Source organism: Eptatretus burgeri, chromosome 12 (genome assembly GCF_056783735.1).
Source record: "Eptatretus burgeri isolate ZD-2024b chromosome 12, Ebu_testis_v1, whole genome shotgun sequence".
NCBI lineage: Eukaryota > Metazoa > Chordata > Myxini > Myxiniformes > Myxinidae > Eptatretus > Eptatretus burgeri.
The window spans coordinates 95,034,958-95,059,926 of record NC_140972.1 but is presented as its reverse complement, the minus strand read 5'-3'; the positions used below and the strand labels follow the sequence as shown (position 1 = coordinate 95,059,926).

The window sequence follows — 24,969 nt, the reverse complement described above, 5'->3', positions numbered from 1 at the left end:
AAATTTTGTTGTTTTTGTGGCAAATTAAGGGAGCGGGTATGGACAGAGACAGGCAAAGGCGAGAGAGTGGGGGGCGGGGGGGACAGTAGGCGAGGTCTGAGCCCGCCTTCAAAGCGGCCGGCACCACCGCACTCCCTCCAAACCTGATGGAACCACACCAGAGGTCGGACAGCTTCACCTGCCGGCCTGTTGTGCTGCGGCCGCCTGTTCTGCATGGACTTGCCTTGCCATGCCTCGTTTGTCTGCCTCTGCCATGACCCCATGCCTGCTAGCCCTTGTTTGCGTTTGCCCCTGTGTCCATCCATCACCATGTGCGCCAGGAACATCCAGTTTTGCAAGGACTGCCCTGCAGGCAGCCCATGCATCCATCATGTCCATTTGTTTTGCGACCATCTCCATCCATTCCCCTGCACCAAAGACTTTGCAATGACTTTTCCCTTTGCCTTTCACAGATCACAAGTCCTGGGCCATGGTTAGTGCAATGTAATAGATAAGTTAAGATTGTAAATACGTGGAACCCCACCTGCATGTTTGTTTTAGCGCCGGCAATTTAAGTTAAGTTGTCCGAATGAGTCTGTGAGAGTTTGTTTAGTTAGTTACGCAGCGCATTAGGTTATTTATTTTTGGGACACGTTTAAAGAAATGTCGCACTCAGGGATCCGAAGGTAGAATGTACTCGGGGAAAACTTACACATGCTGGTCACACGAAAATTTGACGACTCGGGACGAGTCTGTAAAAAGGGGAGGGGGTAGTGTTACGAATTTGGAATTCAATTGCACACAACATACAGGTTCCCTTAGTCAGCTATGTCGATAAGTGCATGTTCCCTAGATAGCTCACCTTCCATTGTTTAAATGTTTTGAAATCGATTAGATGCGCTGCGGATCGATTTAATAGTTAGGGAGCGAACAATGGAGACGTCCCTCCCCCTTTTCTGCGAAGAGGAAGAAGAACCCTTCCTCTTCTCTTTGCCGACGACTCCACCCTCTGCCGTACCATCTGTCATCCCTCAGACCGGCAAGCAGCAGCTTCTTCACTCACTGCAGATCTGGATAAAATCACAAACTGGTCCAACACGTGGAACATGTCTTTCAATCCAGACAAATCTCACACTCTCACTATGTCTCTTCGAAAGGACCGTTTACAAAACCCCCCCATCCACTTTCTCAACAATCCTCTGGAAGAAGTCTTTCCTTTCAAGCTTCTAGGTCTCACTATCTGCCATGACCTTTCCTGGGAAAGTCACATTTCCAACCTCGCCTCAAAAGCCAGTCGCCGACTGGGAATCCTCCGTCGTGCTAAGTCCTTCCTCGGCCCTCTTGAGCTCCTGACCACTTACAAAGCTTTTGTCCGTAGCCTGATGGAGTACTGCTCTCCCCTCTGGGCTGGTGCTCCTGCCTCCCACCTTTCTCGGCTTCACGCTGTCGAAACCAGGGCATTTAAGATCATTGGCATCTCCCGCAATGAAGCTGAGTCTTTGGGCCTCTCACTCAATCACCGCAGGTTGGTCGGTGGTCTTTCTGTCTTCTACCGACTCCTCTCCAGCCTTGCCCCCCTGCTCTCTCTGCGATTTGTCCCCACCACATTTCCACAGGGCGCTCAAGGTCCGCCAACAACCCCCTTCTGGTAAAACTACCAAAATCACGAATCACTGCTCATCTTCACTCTTTCATTCCTCTTTTTTCCCGCCTTTGGAATAAACTTCCTCACTCTATTCTTTCCCATTCTTCCCTCCAGGCTTTCAAAACAGCTGTTCACCACCACCTCTTATCTTCCCCCATCCAAATCCTCGATCTTTTCTACCCCCGATAATCCACCCAAGCCCTCTTCCTTCATTTCTCCTGCTTTCCTTCCTGAAAGTCCCTGAAATGTCCATCTTCTCTTCGCCATGTTCCCCGTCCCATCCCCATCCCTCTCCCTTCCACAGTTCACCTAATGTGTCTGTTCCCCACTGTTTTGTCCCTTCCACTCCCGCCCCTCTTGTCTCATGCCTCCTTGCTGTGAGTTGTGTGTTAGCTCTCATACGAGCCTCGACCAAGGTATACAAAAAAAATAAAAAAAATAAAAACCCTGCGGTGACGTCAACAACTCCTTCCCACCCGTGGTTGAGCTGGGGTGGATCACGAGGGCATGAGTCACGCCGGGTGCGGGGGAGGGGTTGCAAAGGATAAAGAGAACATCTTTTCTTTGTTCGTGTTGGGAGTCCCGTGGTGGGGCTGAGTTCGTGGGCTGAGTTCGTGGGAGTCCCGTGGTAGGGCTGAGTTTGTGGGAGTCCCGTGGCAGAGTTCGTGAAGAGTCCCGTGGCAGAGTTCGTGTGCTGAGTCCCGTGGGGGGAGTAAGCTTTTTGCTAAGGAGAGAGCAGTCGTTCAGCAGGCCATCAGATCCTGCTTGGCTTGCTTGGCTTGAGGCCTTCAGAAGCTTTTTGCTTCGGCTGGCTCAGTGAGCTTCGGCTGCTGCTTTGTTTTGGAAGGAACTTGAGCCAGTTGTTCGGCTCGAGCTGCGAGTGAAGGCTTCTTCCTCTTCTTCCTCTCCTTCCTCTTCTTCTTGGTTCGTGGAGCTTTTTGTTCTCCATTTTGTTTCCCGGCTTGGTGCAACACATCGGCCTCTTCTTGGAGTTGGATCCTCGGGGAAGCGACGATCGACAGGAAGGATCGGCGCCTTGTCTCACCGGCACGTGTTGAGAAGCGCAGGAGGATTCGCGGGAGCTCGGTAAGGATGGCGGCGATTGGATCCAGCTCGCTCTCGCTGGAGCCCGGGTCCGGACAAGTTGAAGACCACACGAGGTGGAAAGGTTCGAGTCAAGCTCTGAGTTTTAGATTTCGTGATTTCGAAATCTCGTGATTTCGTGTGTGTGTGTGTGTGTGTGTGTGTGTGTGTGTGTGTGTGTGTGTGTGTGTGTGTGTGTGTGTGTGTGTGTGTGTGTGTGTGCCTCAGCCAACGTTTGTAGTTCTTTTGTCGTGCTTTTGTTGCTTGTATAATTGCATACGTGTTTTGCCTTATTTAATTGCATACGTGTTTCATTATAATAAATGTCCTTGTGTGAATGTAAACCCGCTCGTTGCGTCCATTCCCTCATTGACTGAACATTTCGTGTTTTGGTAGTTAGAAAGCCGTTGGTTTGCCGTAATAGGGGGACATTTGGACCGACGGTTCTCGGCGATTACGCCGCTCGGAATCGCGCACGGACAGGCTCGCCTCGGCGGTTTGTTCCGTACGAGATCCGTCGAGGATGGAATATCCCGGTAGTTGGATCACGTGGGTATTAAGGTAAATTGAAGATTGGCAATCGACCCCACCCCACGTGATCTGCCGATTGGCGTATTTCGGTTCTTGTACAAGGACCCGTTGCTCAGAGTTATCCGGGCGGCGATCTATATTCCGGGCGATCGGTCGGGCCGACTCGACTTGCGGCTCCGTTCAGAGCGGTCGGTTGGCGGCCGACCCCCGGCCCGTAACAATATGGTAACTCTCGGGGGTTTGTAGCAGTTTTTAAGGTTTCGATGTTACACACGACGTGATGAGAGATATATCAAGTTGATGACATTGTCCGATGTGTAGTTGCTCCGGGTTGAGTGATCGTGTGGGCCGGGGTTCAGCTTTCTGGTGCGGACTCAGAGTGGTGCGGGCTCAGAGTGGTGCGGACTCAGAGTGGTGCGGACTCAGAGTGGTGCGGACTCAGAGTGGTGCGGACTCAGAGTGGTGCGGACTCAGAGTGGTGCGGACTCAGAGTGGTGAGTCGGTTTCCATGGGAAGGAAGGAGTGCGAGCCGCGAGGGTCAAAGTTCGTCACATTTTACATTCGTAATAAATAATCCATAAGAATCTCCACGTGGATGGAACCATTTACATCAAGGTATTCTAAAAACTCTAAAGTGCATTTCCCCGGGACCTGAGTCTCACCTGCTACTGAAGGTGTGCGATTGACGGAGGCCTTGGATCTCACACCGATCCCATCGTGGCAGTTCCTGGTGCGTGGTCAGCGCAGTCTCTTATGGCGAGAAATTCATTCTTTTTCAATATCTACGTTTGGATTATAAATTTACATTAACGACCACAATACACCGTAAACATTAAACTTTGGTCATAACTCAGACGACAAACAAAGCAGAAAGCGGAACCGAACGTAGCGGATTTCATCCAAACAACGACGAGACGTGGGCGGGGCCAATATCAACATAATCCACCAATACAAACGGCGTACTAGCTAGGGGGCGGGGCTAATATAAACATAATACACCAATACAAACTGCGGACGAGCTAGGGGGCGGGGCCAATATCAACATAATACACCAATACAAACGGCGGACGAGCTAGGGGGCGGGGCCAATATCAACATAATACACCAATACAAACGGCGTACGAGCTAGGGGGCGGGGCCAATATCAACATAATCCACCAATACAAACTGCGAACGAGCTAGGGGGCGGGGCAAATATCAACATAATCCACCAATACAAACGGCGGACGAGCTAGGGGGCGGGGCCAATATCAACATAATCCACCAATACAAACGGCGGACGAGCTAGGGGGCGGGGCTACTTGGACTCCGCAGCAGTGAGTAAACATGTTGGCGATCACTGGTGTTTTTCATGTGAATGTCCAGGTGTGGGAAATGTTTGGCCAATTTAATAATGAACGAGAAAGCGTCTCGAAATGCAAAGCACGTCCGCGTCCATTTTGTGCTCAAACTAAACTTGATGAAAATACCAGCGAAAGAAAAAGCAAAGGAAGTTAAATGTATGGATTATATATTGTTCTCCATATTCTCAAAATAAAGATTTAATCTGGTGTTGGCTTAATGGCTAAGGGGGCTGGCTTGGGATCTTCGGGTCCTGAGTTCGAGTCCCATTACCCGCTGAATTAACACAGGGTGGGGTTGACTCAGCCTGTCATCCTTCTGATGGCAGCGACATGAGCACCAGTGTGTACTGGTATAGGGGCACAGCATCAGCGTCACGGTGCAGCCGGCCCAACAAAATGATAGATAGCCACCCCAACCAAGCTGCCAGACTCAAGAAGATTAAGAATAAGATTATAATGATTTGTTGAAATATTGAAGAAAAAAAATCTGTGCTTGGGCCACCCTCATCCCCCCCTCCCCTCTCCCCCCTCCTCCCCACCCCCGCAACCCCCCCCCCATCCTCCCTCCCCTCCCCACCCTCCTCCCCCGCTCCCCACCCCCAGGTTTCTGTAGTTCGGGATGATTCAGGATGGTGAACTATAGAAATGTCTACCAACGTTTCTGCAGTTCACCATCAACCCCCTTCTTTTTTTCTTTTTTTTGTATACTTGTTGAGGCACATGTGAGAGCAAACACAACGCACAGCAAGGGGGGCATGAGACAGGAGGGGCGGGAGTGGGAAGGACAAAACAGTGGGGAACAGAGACATTAGGACATCTGTGGAAGGGAGAGGGATGGGGTGGGGAACATTGGTCATACAAGATGGACATTACTGGGACTTTGAGGAAGGAAAGCAGGGAATTTGAAGGAGGTGGGTTTGGGGTGGATAAATGGGGGTAGAAAAGATCGAGGATTTGGATGGGGGATGATAAGAATTGGTGGTGAACAGCTGTTTTGAAGGCCTGGAGGGAAGAATGGGATTGAATAGAGTGAGGGAGTTTATTCCAAAGGCAGGAAAAAGAGGAATGAAAGAGTGAAGGTGAGCAGTGATTCGTGATTTTGGTAGTTTTACCAGAAGGGGGTTGTTGGTGGACCTTGAGCGCCCTGTGGAAATGTGGTGGGGACAAATCGCAGAGAGAGCAGGGGGGCGAGGCTGGAGAGGAGACGGTAGAAGACAGAAAGACCACCGACCAACCTGCGGTGATTGAGTGAGAGGCCCAAAGACTCAGCCTCATTGCGGGAGATGCCAATGATCCGAAATGCCTTGGTTTCCACAGCGTGAAGCGGAGAAAGGTGGGAGGCAGGAGCAGCAGCCCAGAGGGGAGAGAATTTCTCCATCAGACTGTGGACAAAAGCTTTGTAAGTGGTCAGGAGCTCAGGTGGGCCGAAGAAGGACTTTGCACGACGGAGGATTCCTAGTTGGCGAGTGGCTTTGGAGGCGAGGTTTAAAATGTGTCTTTCCCAGGAAAGGTCATAGCAGATAGTGAGACCCAGAATCTTGAAAGAAAGGACTTCTTCCAGAGGATGGTTGAGAAAGTGGATGGGGGGTTTTCTAAATGGTCCTTTCGAAGAGACATAGTGAGAGTGTGAGATTTGTCCGGATTGAAACACATGTTCCACGTGTTGGACCAGTTTGTGATTTTTTATCCAGATCTGCAGTGAGCGAAGAAGCTGCTGCTTGCCGAGCTGAGGGATGATAGATGATACGGCAGAGGGTGGAGTCATCAGCAAGGAGATAAAGAGGATTTTCCAGAGAATCGGAGAGATCATTGATGAAAACCATAAAAAGAACAGGGCCCAGAACGCTGTCTTGAGGAACTCTAGCCTGGACAGGAAGAGGGGATGAAAAAACTCCATTTCGGGCCACACGGTGTCTGCGACAGGAGAAGAAGTCTGCGAGCCATGAGTGGAGATGCCCTTGGATACCATAGGAAGAGAGTTTGGTGAGTAGGGCAGGGTGCCAGACTGTGTCAACAGCACATGATATGTCCAGGGATATGGCTCGGATTTCCTGTCTGGCATTGAGGACCTCCATCCATTGATGGGAGAGCAGAAGCAGCATATCCAGGGTAGAGTGACCTGGTCTTAAACCAAATTGATGATCGGAAATCAAGCCATTGGAGAAGAGGAAGGATTTAATGTCTGAAGTGATGATGGATTCCATAACCTTACTGATGATTGGGAGAAGGCTGATTGGTCTGGAGTTGTAGGGATCTGTTTTTGCACCTTTTTTATGCAGGGCAGTGATGTTTGCTGATTTCCAAGCAGATGGCAGATGACCTTGAGCAAATGAGAGGGTGAACAGAACTGAGAGAGGGTGAGCAAGAGCAAAAGAGCAGGCTTTGAGGACTTGTGGACTGATGGCGTGTGGACCGGTTGCAGAATTCAAGTCAAGGTTTGACAGCAAGCTCTCCACCTTGTCAGGAGAAAAGGACACAGAGTCCAGGGACAGTTGGGTCCGACTGGGTAAGGTGGGTAGAGAAAGTGATGGGTTTTGGACACAAGATTTAGCTGCAAACACCGAGTTTAGGCATTCAGCTCTTTCACGTGCGGTCTCAGCTGTGCGGCCATTTGAGGTAATTGAGGGGATGGAGGGGGAACATACACCAAAAACAGATTTGATTAGATGCCACCAGGATTTTGAGGAGTGAGAGAGGTTTGAGAGTTGAGACTTGAGATGCGAAAGATGTTGTTTTCTGGCTCTCCTGAGGGTAGATACACACTTGTTCTGAGCTTTATGGAAGGAACTGAGACTACTCTCAGTTGGGTTTGCTTTCCATGAGGCAAAGGCAAGTTGTTTCAGGACAACCCTCACCACAAGCTTCAGTGAACCAAGGGTGGGAGGAAGGGTAGGACAACTGAAGACGAGAGGGGATAAATCCGTGCATGAGGGAGAGCAAGTTTCTTTGAAAGAAAAACTACCTCAACTACCCCTTCTCGTGAAACTACCTCAATCCAGCATCCCTTCTCACTTGCAGTAATTCGTTCATTTTTTTCCCGCAGTAGAATCAACTTCCACATTCTTTTCAATTTCATTCTTCCCTCCATATCTTCGAGACGGCCTTTCACCACCATCTCAAACCGTCCCCAATCCAAAACCATCATCTTTTCTACCCTCATTAATCCCCCACCCCACCCTAATTTCGCTTCCTTCCAAATTTCCAGTTTTCTCTCCTGAATCCATCTTTTCTACCCCATGCATCCTCTCCTGCCCATCATTCCTCCCCACACCCATTATTTGTCCAAGTCTACCTTTATCTTGGCCGTCAACTCTGCTGTCAGTGTCCCCCCCCCAAACCCCCAACTCCCCCCCCCCCCCCCCACCCACTCACTCTCTTTCCTGTTCCTGTTGTCATGTTGTGTCCTGATCCATTGTGGTCTTGCTCTTCCACGAGCCTCAACTTTATATAATTAATTAATTATTTAAAGAATTAAATATATATTTGTTGTGTCTTACTACAGAGTGTATGATAAGTCAATACCCAATTTTGAATTGTTGTAGCAGTTTTATTTATGAAATAAACTGTAAATGAAAAAGTGTCCAGTGAGGTTTTATATATATATGACTCTTTAAATCTCCACATCTGCTCCTCCAGCACTGTCAAGACATTTCCTTCATCGGACTGGCACATCCGCTACTGCTGATCGCAACATGTTTTCAGGAATGTTGGTGAGAACATTAATTGGTTATTCTTGCCTCCAGTTCATCAAGGTTTTTGGACTTCATGCTGTTGGACACTCTATCATTTACATTTTGTTTCATTCAAATCGGTTCATAAATAAAGCTGCTACAATTTCAAATTGGGTATTGACATTATTTAATATGTATTTATTTAATGTGTATTTATTAGTATAGATGTATTTATATAATGTGTATTTATTAGTATAGATGCATTTATTTAATGTGTATTTATTTTATATGTATTTATTAACCTCCGCCATCTTCGAAGATGGATGGAGGTTATTGTTTTCACCCCTTTCTGTTTGTTACTTACGAAATCTAAAGATTTCGTAAGTATATTGATGCCTTCCGTTTCTGTTTGTTTGTTTGTTTGTTTGTTTGTAGGCACGATAACTCGAGAACGGAAGAAGCTTCCAATGTCAAATTACACCACGTGATTCAGGAGGGTGATGGCTCACGCTGATTAGATTTTGGTCAAAATCGGTCAAAGGTCGAGGTCACAGTGAGGTCAAACATCCAAAAAATGATAACTCGAGAATGGAAGAAGCTACTAATGTCAAATTACACCACGTGATTCAGGAGGGTGATGGCTCACGCTGATTAGATTTTGGTCAAAATCGGTCAAAGGTCAAGGTTATAGTGAGGTCAAACATCCAAAACATTCGATTTTTGATGGTTTGGTACAGAATCATCGTAGAAACTTCTGGTTTGCGTCACTACCTTCTCTCGAGACAGCTTTTATTTGACAAGGTCAGAGGTCAAGTTGACGATTTCGTAAGTACCAGTCTATGACTGCTTGTTTGTTTGTTTGTGAACATTATTACGGAAAAACTCCTCGACGGATTTCGACTAAACTTGGTGGGGGGATTAGGTATGGTCCAAGGATCATGCCATTCGATTTTGGACATGGTCCAAAGTCCAATATGGTCGCTATGGCGGCCATTCTGAAAAAAATATTTGAATTTTTGTTTTTGCATTTCTACATGCTTTAAGTGATTTCTAACCCCCCCCCCCCCAAAAAAAAATGGAGAAAAAAAACCAAAATTTTGTGTTTTTTCTTTCTCTAACAATTTTTTTTAGAGAATGAATTGAGTATGTGGAGTACGAATTGAGGAGTGAGTACGAATGAATTGAGTATGTAAATCTTAAAAGTGAAAGGGAAAGTTGCAAACTATAACTCTATGAGCACTGTTGACGTCAAATTGAATGAATAGGATATCAGGTTCACTTGAGTGACCTAGCAGTATTGGCGGCGGAGGTTTTGCACTCTACCGAGTGCTCCCCCTCTAGTTTAATGTGTATTTATTAGTATAGATGTATTTATTTAATGTATATTTATTAGTATAGATTTATTAGGTTAGATTTATTTATTTAATGTGTATTTATTAGTTTAGATGTATTTATTTAATGTGTATTTATTTAATGTGTATTTATTAGTATAGATCTATTAGTTTAGATGTGTTTATTTAATTTGTATTTATTAGTTTGGATGTATTTATTTAATGTGTATTTATTGGTATAGATTTATTTATTTTATGTGTATTTATTAGTATAGATGTATTTATTTAATGTGTTTATTTAATGTGTATTTATTTTATGTGTATTTATTAGTATAGATTTATGAGTTTAGATGTATTTATTTAATGTGTATTTATTGGTATAGATGTATTTATTTAATGTGTATTTATTAATGTAGATGTATTTTTTTAATGAGTTTATTTAATGTGTATTTATTTTATGTGTATTTATTAGTATAGATTTATGAGTTTAGATGTATTTATTTAATGTGTATTTATTAGTTTACATGTATTTATTTAATGTGTATTTATTAGTATAGATGTATTTATTTAATGAGTTTATTTAATGTGTATTTATTAGTATAGATGTGTTTATTTAATGTGTATTGTGTATTTATTCATATAGATGTATTTATTTAATGTGTATTTATTAGTATATATGTAATTATTTAATGTGTATTTATTTAACGTTTGTTTATTAGTATAGATTTATTTATTTAATATATATTTATTTAATGTGTATTTAATGTGTATTTGTTAGTTTAGATGTATTTATTTAATGTGTTTATTTGTATCGATGTAGTTATTTAATGTGTATTTATTAGTTTAGATGTATTTATTTAATGTGTATTTATTAGTATAGATGTATTATTTAATATATATTTATTAAATGTGCATTTATTTCATTATTTTGGTGTTTAAAATGGGAATGACTTGTAGTGGTTAACATTGCATTGCCTATCACTATTTCCAAAGTGCATGTTTAGTGTAAGCGTGCGGTGGCTCTCTTCGGCTCTACCTCCAGAGAGGTAAAATGACCATGCTAGGAAATGTGTGGTTATTTGTATAGAAAGCAACCGTCTTCCTTCCCTGCACGTTCATATCTAAAACCACTTTACCTGGAACCTTTTTAATTCATCGGACTGGCACATTTTTAATGTTTTATTCCTCTGTAGTTTATCCTCGATGATCTTTTGGGGGAAAGACCACACCATGGGCACAAGTTTTGGTGCAACAAGGGTGCATCCAGCCATATTCAAAGAGTTTTCGTGAAGTTTAGGGGTGGGGCGTGCCTTTATGGACAGTTGAATTGCCATTCGGTGCAGGGTGGATAGTGTGGGGTAATGTTATGGGGTGGAGCGGAGACCAAGAGTATAAATGTGTGGGTAACCAGGGGCGGAGAGTCGCACATTGGACCTCGGTGTGGAATATTGCGAGCACGTTCCAAGAAGTTCCGGGGAATTCACGTGAAGAGGGCAGTACCAGCCATGAGAACCTGGGGACTCTTGCATTTCACAGAAGATGGTTTGTTGCGGTATCATCCTAATATCCCCAAGGTCCAGTAGTCACATCTATTGTGAAAATTTCATGAAATTTCTATGGTGATAAAAAACAACCATGCCGCTTATATACAACCCCACCTCGATTGGACACCTGACCCACGACGTCTTCTTTATAAAATCAGATTCGGAATGTGTGGCCGATCACGTTTTTGGAGTTGCGTTGATCGGACAAGGCTTTTTGTCCAACATGGCTGCGAGACCTTGTGACCGATGTTGAAATTGTCAACCAATATTCCCCATGCCAAGTCGATCACATTTTAAAAAAATATTTCTCTGAAACTGCTTAGCCTTTTGATGTGAGACTTTGCAGTGATGATCCACTACTGTTGCTACAAATATTTTTTTTTGGAGAAAAGGGTTTTTTAATTTTTTGGTATTCAAACTAACATTGCTGCCAAGCCACGTGACCAATGGCATTGAAAATATGGACTTTGCCTGAGATTTGGTAGCAGATCATGTGTGTGAAGTTTTGTTTTGATTGGATAAGGTTCGTTTTTATATCTAATATGGCTGCCACACCACGTGACCGTTGACATCATTTCCACACTGTATGCAGTTATACGGTTTGGTAATACTTGGTAAATTTCACTTTGATCGGATAAGCGGTTCCAGAAAAAACATTATTTAATATTTTTCATCAATCCAATATGGCCGCCAAACCACGTGACATCAATTATTCTTGATCATCCTCATATCCCTAATTCATGGGGAACATGTCTGAAGTTTCCCCTCAATCTGTCCAGCTGTTCTGGAGAAGAAGATTTTTGAAGGTTTGAGGGTAAATCCAAGATGGTTGCCAGAACATGTGACCGATCATGTTATAGTTATCAAACTTTATTCAGCATGGAGAGTCGATCATTTGTGTGCAGTTTCACTTAAATCTGTAAAGCGGTTCTGGAGATGAAGATTTTTTTCCATGAAAAAAAAAAAACAATATGGCTGCCAAACCACGTGATGGATGACGTCACAATATATTTTTTTCCGTGTTGAAATATTTCCTGAGATGAACCTCACAGATTTTCATACTGATTGAATGCAGCGTTCTACTCGTCGAATACCACTTCACCGATTACATCACAGTCAAATCGCTCTTGTTCCCCATGTAGAGTAGTTGTCAGGTGCTAAGTTTCAATTTTTTCCCCATTTTGCGGTTTAGGAGATAGAGGTCCAATGTTTTTCCATTTTTTCCAACATGGATGCCACCCCCACGTGACGCATGACGCCATAATTATGATGAAAAAATTCCGCATGACGATTCACATCGATGGTCAAAATTGTGTCAATCGGATAAGCGGTTGCAGAGAAAACGGAGAAAATTTGCACGTACATACGTATATCATTTTTACGCCTCGTCACCCACTCGAGGCATAAAAATGATCCGTCAATAAATGTTCACGTGTCCCTTGATCTCCTTCCCCATTAATTTAATAAATACGCATATGAAGTCACTTGGTTTCTGAGCGATTCGATTTGCCCTGATCGCAAACGGCCTTAATAATGAATTGTCTGGAAAAGGACAGATTGGGTTCGGGACGATTAGTGTCTGCAGGAAAAGCACCCTGTGTCCGGCGCCTTAACCGCTCGTACCCCCATTTGGTGTGGGGCTTGAGGGAGTGCCAGCACGTCTCTTAACCAGCTCAGACGTTCCACCAAAGTGTGGTAGCTGGCAATCAGGCCCGCGACCCTGATTGGAGCGTCCAAACCAGTAGACCGCAGTGATCATTGTGACGGTGGTTTGTCAGGATTCGGACCTGACAACTGGGCTGGCTTGACAACGAAGTCTGTGACAGTATCCTGTAAAGTTTTAAACATGTAATCAAGTTGCTTTTAGGTACGCACGTTTATTACATAAACATCGGTGCACAAATGTCAGGAATTTTTGACTTCCCCTTCCCTGTCCACCATTTATGGGACTGGTCTGTACCCTCCAGTATGATGTACTCATTGAGACTTTGTCTCCATAAATTGATACCACTGTGACGCCACTTCCTGCAATTATTAAAACTTCGGACAAGAAAGGTATTCGCTTCCAATAACAAAGCAGCAAGCAAGGTATGCCTGGAATTCCATGATTTTTTTTTTTCTAAATGGGAACAATTTAATGAAATGGAAGGGTATCGAGCACAAAAACAAACCTCCCATTTCCATGAATCCCCAGCCCAACCACCTGCACCTCTTCCCCTCCCACTCAACTAAGGGACACCCCTTCCCCTTACCCTCCCACTCCACCATCATAACTTACACATGGTGCTGGAGGAGCCATCTATCTATTTGTTACGTAATGACGTATTCACAGTGATCGATGAGTGGGATTCCGGTCTTTCTGGGAATTGGCGTTCTTTATTAACATTTAGTGGATAAACATAAGCCTCGCATTGTTCCTCCATGAAATATAGTCTCGTTTCCATCTAAGTTGTCTGAAAAATGGGAGAATTCTGATTTTTACACAATTTGATGTAGCGCAGCGATGAGGGGGCAAATGGACTCCTCCAATAATTTAACATGTCCTTGATTTTGTAATGAGCTGTATCACTTTTGGCCACGCCCTCGTGGGCGTGTCCGTGGTGCAGTCCCCGCCCATTGAGGATACTGCAATGCACTTTCAGCCTGTACAGGTTGGACTGAATAACATATTCCAGCGTTTCGGGGTGAGTTGATGTGTTGTTGCAGCGCACTACGACAACGTTGATTACAAATGTGCTGCATGACAAGTGTGTGTACCAAATGGAGACGTACATCGAATTGTCTAAACTTGAAATGTTTTGTACCTTGACTTCAAAAAGTTCTGAAAGTTTAAGGAAAAGTTTTTATGTGTTTCGGTGTCGAGATGAAGTTTTGACTCTTAATCGTGGCTTTGGGCATGGGAAGTACAATGAAGTGAAGTGACTAATTCTCGGCATGTGTTTGGGCAAGTTTTTACAAATAACAGCCAATCCTGTCTGCATCTTTGTGAACCTCCAAACAGAGTCCTGTGAAAGGCTTCGTGATGGTTGATCCGGACTGTGATCAGGTGGTGGACCTTGCCAAGTTAACCAGCTTGGATGAGGAGCATATCCTGGGAACGCTGCGTGACCGATACAACAAGCAGCAAATCTACGTGAGTCCACCTGTCCTGTGTCACACCTGGTCAGGTTTTAATGAAAATCCCATTTCATATGTAACATGTCACGAAATGTGTAAAATCGTCCACTTTCTGCAAACAAAGTTTTGTATTTTTTATAATCCATCTGTGATTCTTATTCTTCTTCATTCGGATGTCGCACGAGGCTGCGGGGTAGCATAATTGGCTGAGGATGTGGATGTTCCGCCGATGCAGTGCCCTCTGCTGGTTATGGCAGGAATTTGTGATTTGTTTGTGGTGCCGGCGATAGCTTGCCTACTCTTCGCAAACGACACCGTGGGATATTTAACGTTCACCAGTGAATGCTGGAACATCCAGTTTTAACGTCCATCTGAGGGACGGCACACACATTGATGAATTACCCTGCCTGTGAAACACCGGGATGAGAATTTATGGCTGAGTTGGGATTCAAACCCAGACGAGACAGTTTTGAGGCGTGTGTGCGTACCTCTAGTCTAGACCATCCTGTCAACCCGTGATTCTTGTTGAGTGATTCTCATGATAAACTTGACTCACCCAAGACTTGAATTATCTGCTTAAGTTCGTGGCTCTTTGTCAGGAGTAACCTGCTTAGATGCAACCCAGACTTTACCTGTCTGCCAGGCTAGTACATAGGTTGCACTCTTACCTCTGATCTGTCTAGTCTGGGTTTGGTTCCTTTGATTAAACTTTGATTGGTGTTTCCCAGGCAGAGAATTACATCACAAAGTACCCCATCCCTCGGATAGTAATTTCGCCGAATGTCCTTTCTGATTGCATTACCTGGTGGATGTTAAATATCCAAAGGTGCAGTTCCTGATGAGTAAGTGAGTTATTGCCGGCACACTGAACAAATTATATATTCCTCATCAAATCGCCATCAGTTTAATATCGGGCCTTGCCAGCCCAGTACGTGAAAGATTTGGACCAAAAGGATTTGGGCCAAAAGATTTGGGCTGACTCCACAAGAAGGTGGGAACAAAAGTAGTAGTACTAGTCGTAGTGGTAGTAGGAATAGTAGTCGCCGTCATCTCCTGACTTAGTCTGGGTTCGAGTTCAGGCTGAGTCATCACGATGACTAGAATACGTTTGATGAGACGTTCTTTGTTTGGGTCTTTTTGGATCCATTGCCAAAACGGTCTCGGCTCCAATTCTAACCCCCTTCATTATGGATTTTGATTTCAAATCCAGGTATGATTTGTTCATATTTATTGCAAAGCTTTTCATTTGTTCTGCATTGTCTGTCCGGTTGGTGTTGTATTATTTTGTGTGGCCCCATAATAATCTAATAACGTTCTCTGTGTTTGTGTGTGAGAAGAGATTTGAAACGCACTTAAACTGGTGCACACAGACACCTTGTACCTGCTCAAAACATTATTGCCAGCCTGCAAGATGAAAGGTGACCAAACCGGATCTGCTGCATGGAGTCAAACGAGCTAAATATAAGCACAGTAAGCACATGGTTTGGAATTTTTAGGTGTGGTTTGGCCTTGTCAGCTGTACTTATGACGTTTACAAATGCTGGAACAAGCCGGTAGGCGACATGGATGCTCGCTCGAGATGGAAAGCTGGCCGACGCGACTAGCCGATATTCATGTACATGCGATCAATCAATTTCATTCTTTGACAATCGAATGGCCACAGCACGATGATCAGAGTACAATTAGCGAAAGTTAGAGTATACATGTATCGGAGATTTTCGTAATTTGTATATTGTTCAGGAATCAGTACATTATCCAGCTGAGCAGTGCCACGTGTCGGTCCATGATGGGAAGGAATGAGGTTCAATTGAGTGCAGAAAGCATCAATTTTTTATTATTTTTTATATGATGCTGTAAGACATTCTCCTTGGGCACAAAAAAAAGCAGGTCCCTCGGAGGTTCAGTTTCGGAGGTATTGATTTTTTTGTACAGTCCACAATAAGTGTACGATGTACGATAAAGTATTTTAGCTGTTGCGAAGCAACGGTGGTGTGCATAGCAACCATTCATTTTTGTGTACATGCTAGCCACATTGTACACATTTCACCCAAGTTTCACCAAAATCAGACTCTTTCTCTTAGAGATATTCGCAATTAACCGTTTCTGAAATGTTCGACATGTACTCGCCCAAAACCGATCTCCTCCTACAAATATTTTTGTTAGGGCTGCAAATTGGCATGAAGGGAGCTAGATAGATTGCGCACAGAACTCTAAGCTTCGATTTTTCGATACATGTTTTTTTTAATTTTTTTCGATTTTTTGACCACTTTAAAGGGCCGTTGCTGGGGCTTGGTGTCCCATATTCGAAAGCACACGATTCCCAGAAATATTGGTCCTACCTACCAAATTTCATTGGAATCGGTTGAGTGGTTTAGCCCCGAGGCTTGACCAAAGTTTCGCAGACAGACAGACAGACAGATGGAAATGTCCAGAATAAGGGTGCTCTAAGAGCAGCTAATAAGTTTGTATAAGGATATTGTATTGCTGTGTTGACTGACTGTCTGGACACAACTTTGAGGTTGTGGGTCCGTTGATGTTGAGTACTCTACTGATGTGGACCTGCGACCGGGGTTGTGGATCCGCCGTTTGTAGAGGTTCTGGGCTGAAAGGATCGAAACCTCGATGATGAATGGTGCCCAGCTGATGATCTGGGCAGTTGGGAAATGAGTCAATTGCTAATAAGTTAAGGTTATAACTTCAAACAAAATAACCTTTGTAACTACTTACCAGTACAATATATATGTGTGTGTGTGTGTGTGTGTGTGTGTGTGTGTGTGTGTGTGTGTGTGTGTGTGTGTGTGTGTGTGTGTGTGTGTGTGTGTGTGTGTGTGTGTGTGTGTGTGTGTGTGTGTGTGTGTGTGTGTGTGTGTGTGTGTGTGTGTGCGCGCGTGTATTATGTCTGGCTTCCTTCTTGGGACGATGGTGCAGTAATTGGTCTTTACTTTGATTATATTGCATGAGAGGTGAGATCATGAGGATGAGGGTATGCACTCGGCTGTGTTCGAGCGCCGTCTAAATGTGGTGTTGGAGACTATTGTTATCAATCCAAAAGACTGCAAGAAGAACAAACAAGTCAGTGCTGGTAGAAATTAAACCACAATCTATCTATATATTACTAAAACTGTCATCTTGTATGTATGTATGTATGTATGTATGTTCCTGAAATACAGCCAAAACGGTACACGATATCACAAAAATTTGGGAGCCACCTTTCTCAACATTCGCCTACAGTGTGCAGTTTCAAGTTTCATTCAAATCGGGCAACAATGTTTTTTTTTGTTTGTTTGTTTGTTTTAAATAAATTCCCCATTCAGTCAAGTACTCTTCAGGAGTAATTTGAGCAATGCAAACAACCTCAGCAGTATAGTTTGCTGGAGCTATGTTTTTTTTTGTCTCTTGAAATGATTTTTTTTCATCAACTGCTGTCACAACGGGAACCAAACGGGTTCACGGGTCGTCTAGTGTACAATAGAAGCGCTGATGCTAAAACAGAAACTGTAACACTTTGGACACGTCATGCATGTAGAGCAGGAAAGTCTCGAGAAGTTAATAAATTATTGCTGTCTTAAGATGAATGATAATGAACTCAGGCCTTAGATAAAGGACTACACGAACTACATCCACATCCTTCTTGGTTTCTTGTTGTAATTTTGCACGACTTTGTTCATGAACTTCTCGATTGCAGTGCGATCGTCCTTCGTGGCTTCCCACGTGTCCGATACCTCGGGTCCTTCCATTGATTGGCTCATTAGTTCATTTACATGATCAGGCAGAAGGCGACTTCTTTCAGAGCACACAGTTCTATTCAGTGAAGAAAAAGAACGCTCAACTGTAGCTGTTGTGACGGGAAGTAGCAAAAGATGAATCTCTACTTCTCTGATTCTGGGAAACGGAGCAAGAGATTATGTCGAGACACGAGTCGTGATTTAAAAAAAAAAGAACGAGTTGAAGTCAAATCCTCATTAATTCGCCGTATGAGGTTCCACTCTGTGTTCAAATTCTACATTCTGTCCTGATCATGTGGTAGCCCCATTGCTGGCAGAGCCTCACTCCAGTCAACTGTCGGTGTTTTATGAGAGAAGCAACTGCAAAAAGTACGTCGAGGATGCGTAGAATCCAGAAGTCTCGTTGTAGATTGGTAACAATCAAGTCTGTGTGCTTTTTGAGTTGGCTTAACAAACACTTCTTGTCCCCATCAGTTGGGAAGTCAATAATAAAGGCCTTCACTCGCCAACTTCTGGAGTGGTCTTTTTTTGCTTCTTCCAATATTTTTTCAATGGATATCTCTCTAATTGATCCAAGTGTAGATTATATTGCTGGATAAAGATGTACTACTGTTGTAGCAGATGCCTGGATGGCATTGTTTAATGATCCAAGTAGTTTTAACATTGGGTTTACCAAAGAGAGAATGACAATTGGCTTCTCTGAACGAAGTAGCAAAAGTAGGCCTTCAGCCTCTCACGACTCGGATCAGTCCCAGCTTGGTGAGTAGTTTTCAAAGTCAGTAATAACAGTTGATGCACCAAATGGATGGCCTTGGAGACAGGTTTTTAACCAGAAATCGTGTGGTAACCAATGAGTGTGCTCTGAAAAGTCACATGTCTTTGGTGCAAGTGCAAGTGCCACATAGGGAAATCCCTACTGTGACATGTCCACATCTGCACACCATGGTGTCCATACGGCCATGCAAAAAGCTCCAAATATTTGGGTACTTCACCATTTTCCTTTGATCCCAAACTCGTTCTTCGTTATGCCATGTGCCAAAAGGTTGTGGTCAGCGGCTCATGAAGCACGTGTTATTGTGGCCCAAGTTCCTCATTAACTGGCTCTCCAGACCTGGCACTCACCCGCAGTCATTTTGGGCGGTGCTAAGGGAGTTGGCGATAACTCACATACTCTTCATGAAAGTCAATGTGGGATCTTATCTTCATCAGAAATAAATGCTAACAGACACTTCCCCTTGAGCTTAACATCATCTCCGAGTGAAGTTGATGTTTTTTGATGCAATACTCATTCGGTGTGTAACCTTCCTTACCATCTCCATTATGGATTACTCCCCTTTATATCCCAGATAAACCCTCCAAAGTCCGTGATCTTCACTATTTTTTTTTGAGGGTGGCCACTTATGCTGACAAGACATCAGCATGAGAGCCGCCACACCGCCTGCAGGACCCCATCTTGGCTGCTGTTCGGCCCCGACCCCACGTACTCTTCCTCGTTGTGGTTAACTGGGATGCAAGAAGCATCATTGTTTGTCCACTGCCATCTCCTGATGTAGTTATGTTACTTTTATGCTTTATGTTGGAACATTCATTTGAAACCATTGGGTCAATTTGATGGCATTTATAGCAGATTATGATGGGGTGCTTTCACATTTGTGTGTTATCGGCCGCATGTCGGGCCGCACTTTAGGCCATTAAGGGCCGCCAGTGGCTCACGGGCCATGCATTGAAGAACAGAGCTCCGTACTATTGTATTGTGGGTAAACTCTCCTTACTATCCCCAAACCAGACTCAGTGGTGTAATGGTTAGAGTTTCAGCTCTGAGTCTGGGAGCAGGGCCGATTTAGGGGCAGGGGACCCAGGTGACCTCCTGGGGTGCCAGGCTCAGAGGGTGCTGGCATCCGGGCTTGGGGTGTGCCTGCCATGAAGCTATAACAATGAGATTTGATGCAGAAGAAGGCCATTCGGCGCATCATGCCTGTGCTACAACAACACCACCAGATTAAACATATGTCAACCTAGAGACTTAATTTAATTGGTAGAATGGGGGGAGGAGTGGGGAGAGGAAAAGTGTGGCAGGCTCAGGGATATCACCAGGGTATTAAAAAAATAAAAAAACTTATTTTATTTTATTTTATCTTTTGTTTGGGGAATGGGGGGAGGGGGGCGAGGGGTCTGAGAGTGAAGGTTGTTTCAGAGTGAAGAATATACAACACCGACTACACACTATCCCTCTGAGACCCTCTCACAGACATCACAATCAGCACACATGTAAACAATCACCCATGCATACTCCAGCTACCAACTTGTTGTCGGTATGGTATTGCATCACAAAGTGTGCCATCCCTCGGGTGGATGTTAAGCTGGGTGTCCTGTGTGCTCGTCGTTGCTGGTGGAAGTTAAATATCTCTTGGTTTCTTTTTTTCAAGAGTAAGTGAGTCATCGCCGACACTCTGAACAATTCCCAAAATTCTGCCCTTGCTACACCTGGGAAGACAAAGGAAAACTACCCAGAGTAATCCTTGCCATGAAACTGTTTTGGCAGCACTGGACAAAAAATAGTATGTTGATAATGGTTCCATATTATGTTGTTAATATTCCACAATGAATCATAACAATTGGGTAATGGGAATGCTGGTGGCCTTGTGGAAGGACACTGGACTGGTGATCCGAGTGGTTGTGGGTTAAATCCAGCTGTAGGTCGTGAGAGTAAAGAATTGTATTCTCCCAAACTTCTGCCAACTGAGCCATTCTCAGAATTACCCTGCAGTGATGTTAGCTCATTAATGACCAACAAAAACCTAATTCACTCATTAATGATCTTCACAAGTCGTATTCCTTTTTGTTGTACATGTCATTTCACTATACTTTGACTTGAGTACAAGAAGCACTCATTTTTGTGATAAATGATATTGCATTGTTTAAGGGTGCAATTGTAACGATAGTTTCTGGGTTCTCTCTTTGCAGACGTACATTGGAGACATATTGATATCAATAAACCCTTACAAGCTGCTGCCAATTTATGAAAATGGCGTAAGTATTCCATTTCTTCATTACCACCGCCACTGAAGGTGAAGGAGGTTGTTTTCACCCCATTGTCTGTCTGTCTCTTTTTGTTAATTGGCCAAATCCTTCGGATTTCGGCAATTATGTTGGTTGGTTGTGTGTGTCATTGTCTGTCTGTCTGTCTGTGTGTTTGTTTACCCTGTATCAGCCACACTGTTTTAGCGATCATGACCAAACTGGGTACAGACGTCGGCCATGGTCCAACTTAGACACTTGGCGTTTTTGGTGAATCTAGGTCAAAGGTCAAGGTCACCGAAAGACCGAAATTCTTATTTTCGCAATAACGTCCGCTGAAATGGTCGTGTCGACTTCAGACCAAATCCAAAATGTGCATCTTCCAATTCTGCATCCAACCACATGTCTCATTGGGGAGTCACACCAACACCCTTCTTAGCGGTCGCGGGTCGAATGTCAGGGGGGGTTGGGTCAAAACTTTCAAATTGCGATTAAAAACGCCATTTCAAGTCCGATTGACTTCCAAGTTATGATCATGACCAAACGAAGTGCGATAACTCCTTAAACAGTAGCACTATCGACTTGTAAGAACCAAATTGATTTCCAGGTTTTTGTTTTTTCTGAGATCATGGAGATATGACAAAGTTATTCCAGCAATTTCATTTGTTTGTTTGTACGCAGGATATTTTTAAAAGTTTGGGATGGATCTGAATGAAATTTTGTGGACCGGTCCGGTGTGTGACAAGTACGCAATGCTTAGATTTTGTTGAAGATCCGAATCCGATAATTTTTTTAAGTGATTATTCACTATTGATAGATCGGGCTAAACTAATATATAGCAAGATACATCGAAAAATTGTAGACGGATTCGGACGAAACTTGGTGGACAGGTTGGGTGCGTGACAAGAAGGAATTGTTTCAATTTTGGTGAAGATCCGGTTCTGGATACGAGAATTATTTAATTTTGAAGTGATTCTTCACCATTGAGAGATAGGGCCAGAAACGATATAGTACTGTATGGCCCGATATGTTCTCGTGGATCAGGCATTACGTAGCGGAGGTATGCGCTCTACCGAGTGCCCTTCTGGTTTTATATACAATCGGTGACTTCACCCGTAGCTCGGTTGTGTTATTACTTCGTTCGACATCCACATGCCATCATCTGTTTATCTGTTTACTTTACTCGCTGTTGCACTGCTGCTGCCAGTTAACGGTTCTCTGGAAACTTTTCAGAGATTTTCATACAATTTGGTCAAAGTTTTATTAAAAGTGACATGCACTTTAGCAGCAGCTCAGTAGATGAATCGTCCAGACAATAACGACCAGGCAAAGCTTCCCCTGACCAAGTCAAAATCTGTTGATGCAGCAGTCGAGGTAACAATTTTAACCTCCGCAGTCCGTAGCATGAAATATCCCCAACAGACCTTATTCCAGCCAAGTTTATTTATTAACACACTACTTCTTATCTGGCTACTGGCACCTTGTCAGAAATGTGAGCAAACAGCTCAAAGACTTCTTATGTGCGACCATGTCTTTCCCACCAAACATTCATCTTTCTTCTCCCATACAAGTTCCACATCTGCAAATTGACTAATTTGATGACTTATCTCACCGTGCTGCTTTAAAATCCCTCTAATGGCCGACAAGTCCCTCCTGAGTTGGACCCCTCGTGATTGCATAGACTTCTTGTCTCCCAAGGGTCTGTCTGATTGACTCCAGACTCTTATGTTCCGTTCAGAAATATTTGGTGTTTCCACCAAAACGAAGCAATTTTCAAAGCATTTCCCTATCTATTACACACATGGAAACCGTGAATGCATTTCCCCATAAAGGATGTTAATGTGGGGGTCTCCAGCATCATAAGCCATGGGCTTGGATCGGAATGCCAAATCGGCCAATCCTCGTGCCACATTTTTGTGATGATTCCATCCACAAGCTAATGCACAAGTGTGTAATTTGTATCACTTGAAAGCGGAACTCGAGGCCAAGGTTTGTTATTCGAATCAAAGCCATGATGTAAAGTTCACGACGTCACAAAGTCAGCCATGTTTGCTCGACTATCCATTATATTTAATGCCAGGAATGTGCTCAGCCCCTGTCCCTCCAGTTCACACAAGCTCTGCCCGAAGCCCTTTCCTTGTTACCCTTCCTGAGTCCAAACTCGATGCTCACTTCTTAATTCAAACCCCAAGCCGTTTTCTCACCTGTGCAACTGCTCTCAGGTTCTTCCCTCAAGGATTTCAAGTCTGTTGCCCACCTCCAGCTCATTACCTCTCCCATTTCCATGACTGATGCTTACTACGCCTGCTTTCATCTCCTTGTGCTGTGCTACATTGGTTTGTTGTCATCCCACTCTTCTGCCTTTTCCCCCCATTTTGTCTGTTTATCCATTACCCTCTCTCATTCTGCTCTTCCATGAGCCTTCATATATGTGTGTAAAAAAAAAATAAAATAAAATAAAATAAAAACGTCAGCTGCACCTCGTTTCCCGTGGCGGTAAACATGCTCTTACAAACTTCTCGCTAATAAAATCCATTGTTCACCAGTCCAAAGGTACAGGTTGTTTTACACCCACATGATTGTGGACAGGATAGGCAGTCTTGTCTGCAAGCCCGTGTGATTTTCATTGCACAACGTCGTGGTTTTCAACTGCAATCTGACTCTGTCATGGTTTGAACCCAAGGTAGATATGACATGGGCACACTGAGAATCAAGACATCAAGTTCGGACAACTTATCTCCGACAATATGGTTATGACAACGATTATTTTTCAGGTTTCAGACCGTTACAGAGAGCAGCCGAGAACCTGCTTACCTCCTCACATTTTTGCGATTGCTAATTCAGCGTACTGCGGTGCAGTGGGAGAAGGCAGTTCGAGTTCAGAAAGCCAATGTGTGGTTATCAGGTGAGTGGTGTTTTATGCTGTTGACAAACTTACAAATATTTGCACAAAAATCATCGATGTGGTGTTGTGATGTCACTGCTTGACATTCGGCTCTGGACCAGTTTTGTCTTGTTTGGCCAAAAGGAAACCATTTGCAGGTTTCTGTGCTTGGAATAAAGAGGAGAGATCAAATTGATGACCTTTAGGGTTGTTCAGAAACTGGTCAAATGTTTATGACAAATTTTACAGTAATTGGATTTGTGTTGGCCTCCTCATGCTCCCTTCTGAATTCCCTGGCTCGTTATGCAGAGAACGTAGGTTCAAATCCTGTGTACCATGTGTTATTGTCTAATTTTTAGTTATGTTCTTGTAAATTGTGTGAAAGTACACTGATATCTAATGATATATGTACAAGCTCCACCGTGAGCCTCGGATAACTGGAGAAAATAAATAAATAAAAGCATGATTTCAATCCATCCATCCATCGGGACCATACTCCGTGTAGAGCGTTGGTGCTGCCTAAGCAGTCTCCTTCGCTATTGGACACAATCCTGGACTGGTCGCCACCCCGACACAGGATACCAGCAATCTGGCGCTCATTTTGCCGACCTCGGAAGGATGACGGGCAGAGTCAACCCCACCTGGTATTAATTCAACAGCCTAATGGGATTTGAACTCAGGATCCTCGGATCCCCAAATCACCACCCGAACCATTAAGCCAACACCAGGCATATTTCCATGAGCTTTCAATGAGTTTGTCTTCAACGATTTCAATGAGCTTCCAATAAGTGACATGACGCTTCATGATATAGCACCGGTGGAGGATGCAAGCACCTGTTAAAGATGAACTTTTACCTTCGTTGCATTTGATTGCAATTTTGGCGAATGAAAAGAGTTTAATAAACTCTCACAGACATGTCTGTATCTTTGTGTCACACTTAAAAAAGGAAATGGTTAAATTGGCGGAGTAGCTCAGGGTGCCTGGAACAGAAACCTCAAATTGTTTGGTGATAAAAAGGTGGCACTGATTGAATGTTCAGGTAAACTTTCCAAGTTTATTGCCTTGTATTTCTTTTCTTTTCATTAAGAATGTCCCCT

At 43.8% G+C, this 24,969-nt stretch overlaps 2 protein-coding genes across 6 annotated transcripts in view; one reads left to right on the top strand and one right to left on the bottom strand.

Annotated features, from left to right (window-relative positions):
- Positions 1-4,153, bottom strand: part of LOC147016175 (very-long-chain (3R)-3-hydroxyacyl-CoA dehydratase-like) — a 33,535-nt gene extending 29,382 nt beyond the window's left edge. For all 3 annotated transcript variants that reach the window (XM_085848942.1, XM_085848944.1, XM_085848943.1), the window contains exon 1: positions 3,901-4,153. The gene's annotated coding sequence lies outside the window, so the exon portion shown is untranslated. The remainder of the gene's footprint in view (positions 1-3,900) is intronic.
- Positions 4,154-8,224: 4,071 nt separating this feature from the next.
- The window catches only part of LOC147016174 (myosin-IIIb-like), a 52,490-nt gene continuing 35,745 nt past the window's right edge, over positions 8,225-24,969 (top strand). The window contains exons 1-4 of one of the 3 annotated variants that reach the window (XM_085848940.1): positions 8,225-8,291; positions 14,129-14,260; positions 20,934-20,999; positions 23,762-23,892. In XM_085848940.1, coding sequence (XP_085705066.1) covers positions 8,274-8,291; positions 14,129-14,260; positions 20,934-20,999; positions 23,762-23,892 — 347 coding nt within the window. In that variant the 5' untranslated portion in view covers positions 8,225-8,273. Of the gene's footprint in view, positions 8,292-13,667; positions 13,812-14,128; positions 14,261-18,216; positions 18,953-20,933; positions 21,000-23,761; positions 23,893-24,969 lie in introns of those variants that run through there. The other 2 variants (XM_085848939.1, XM_085848941.1) reach the window with 2 other exon arrangements.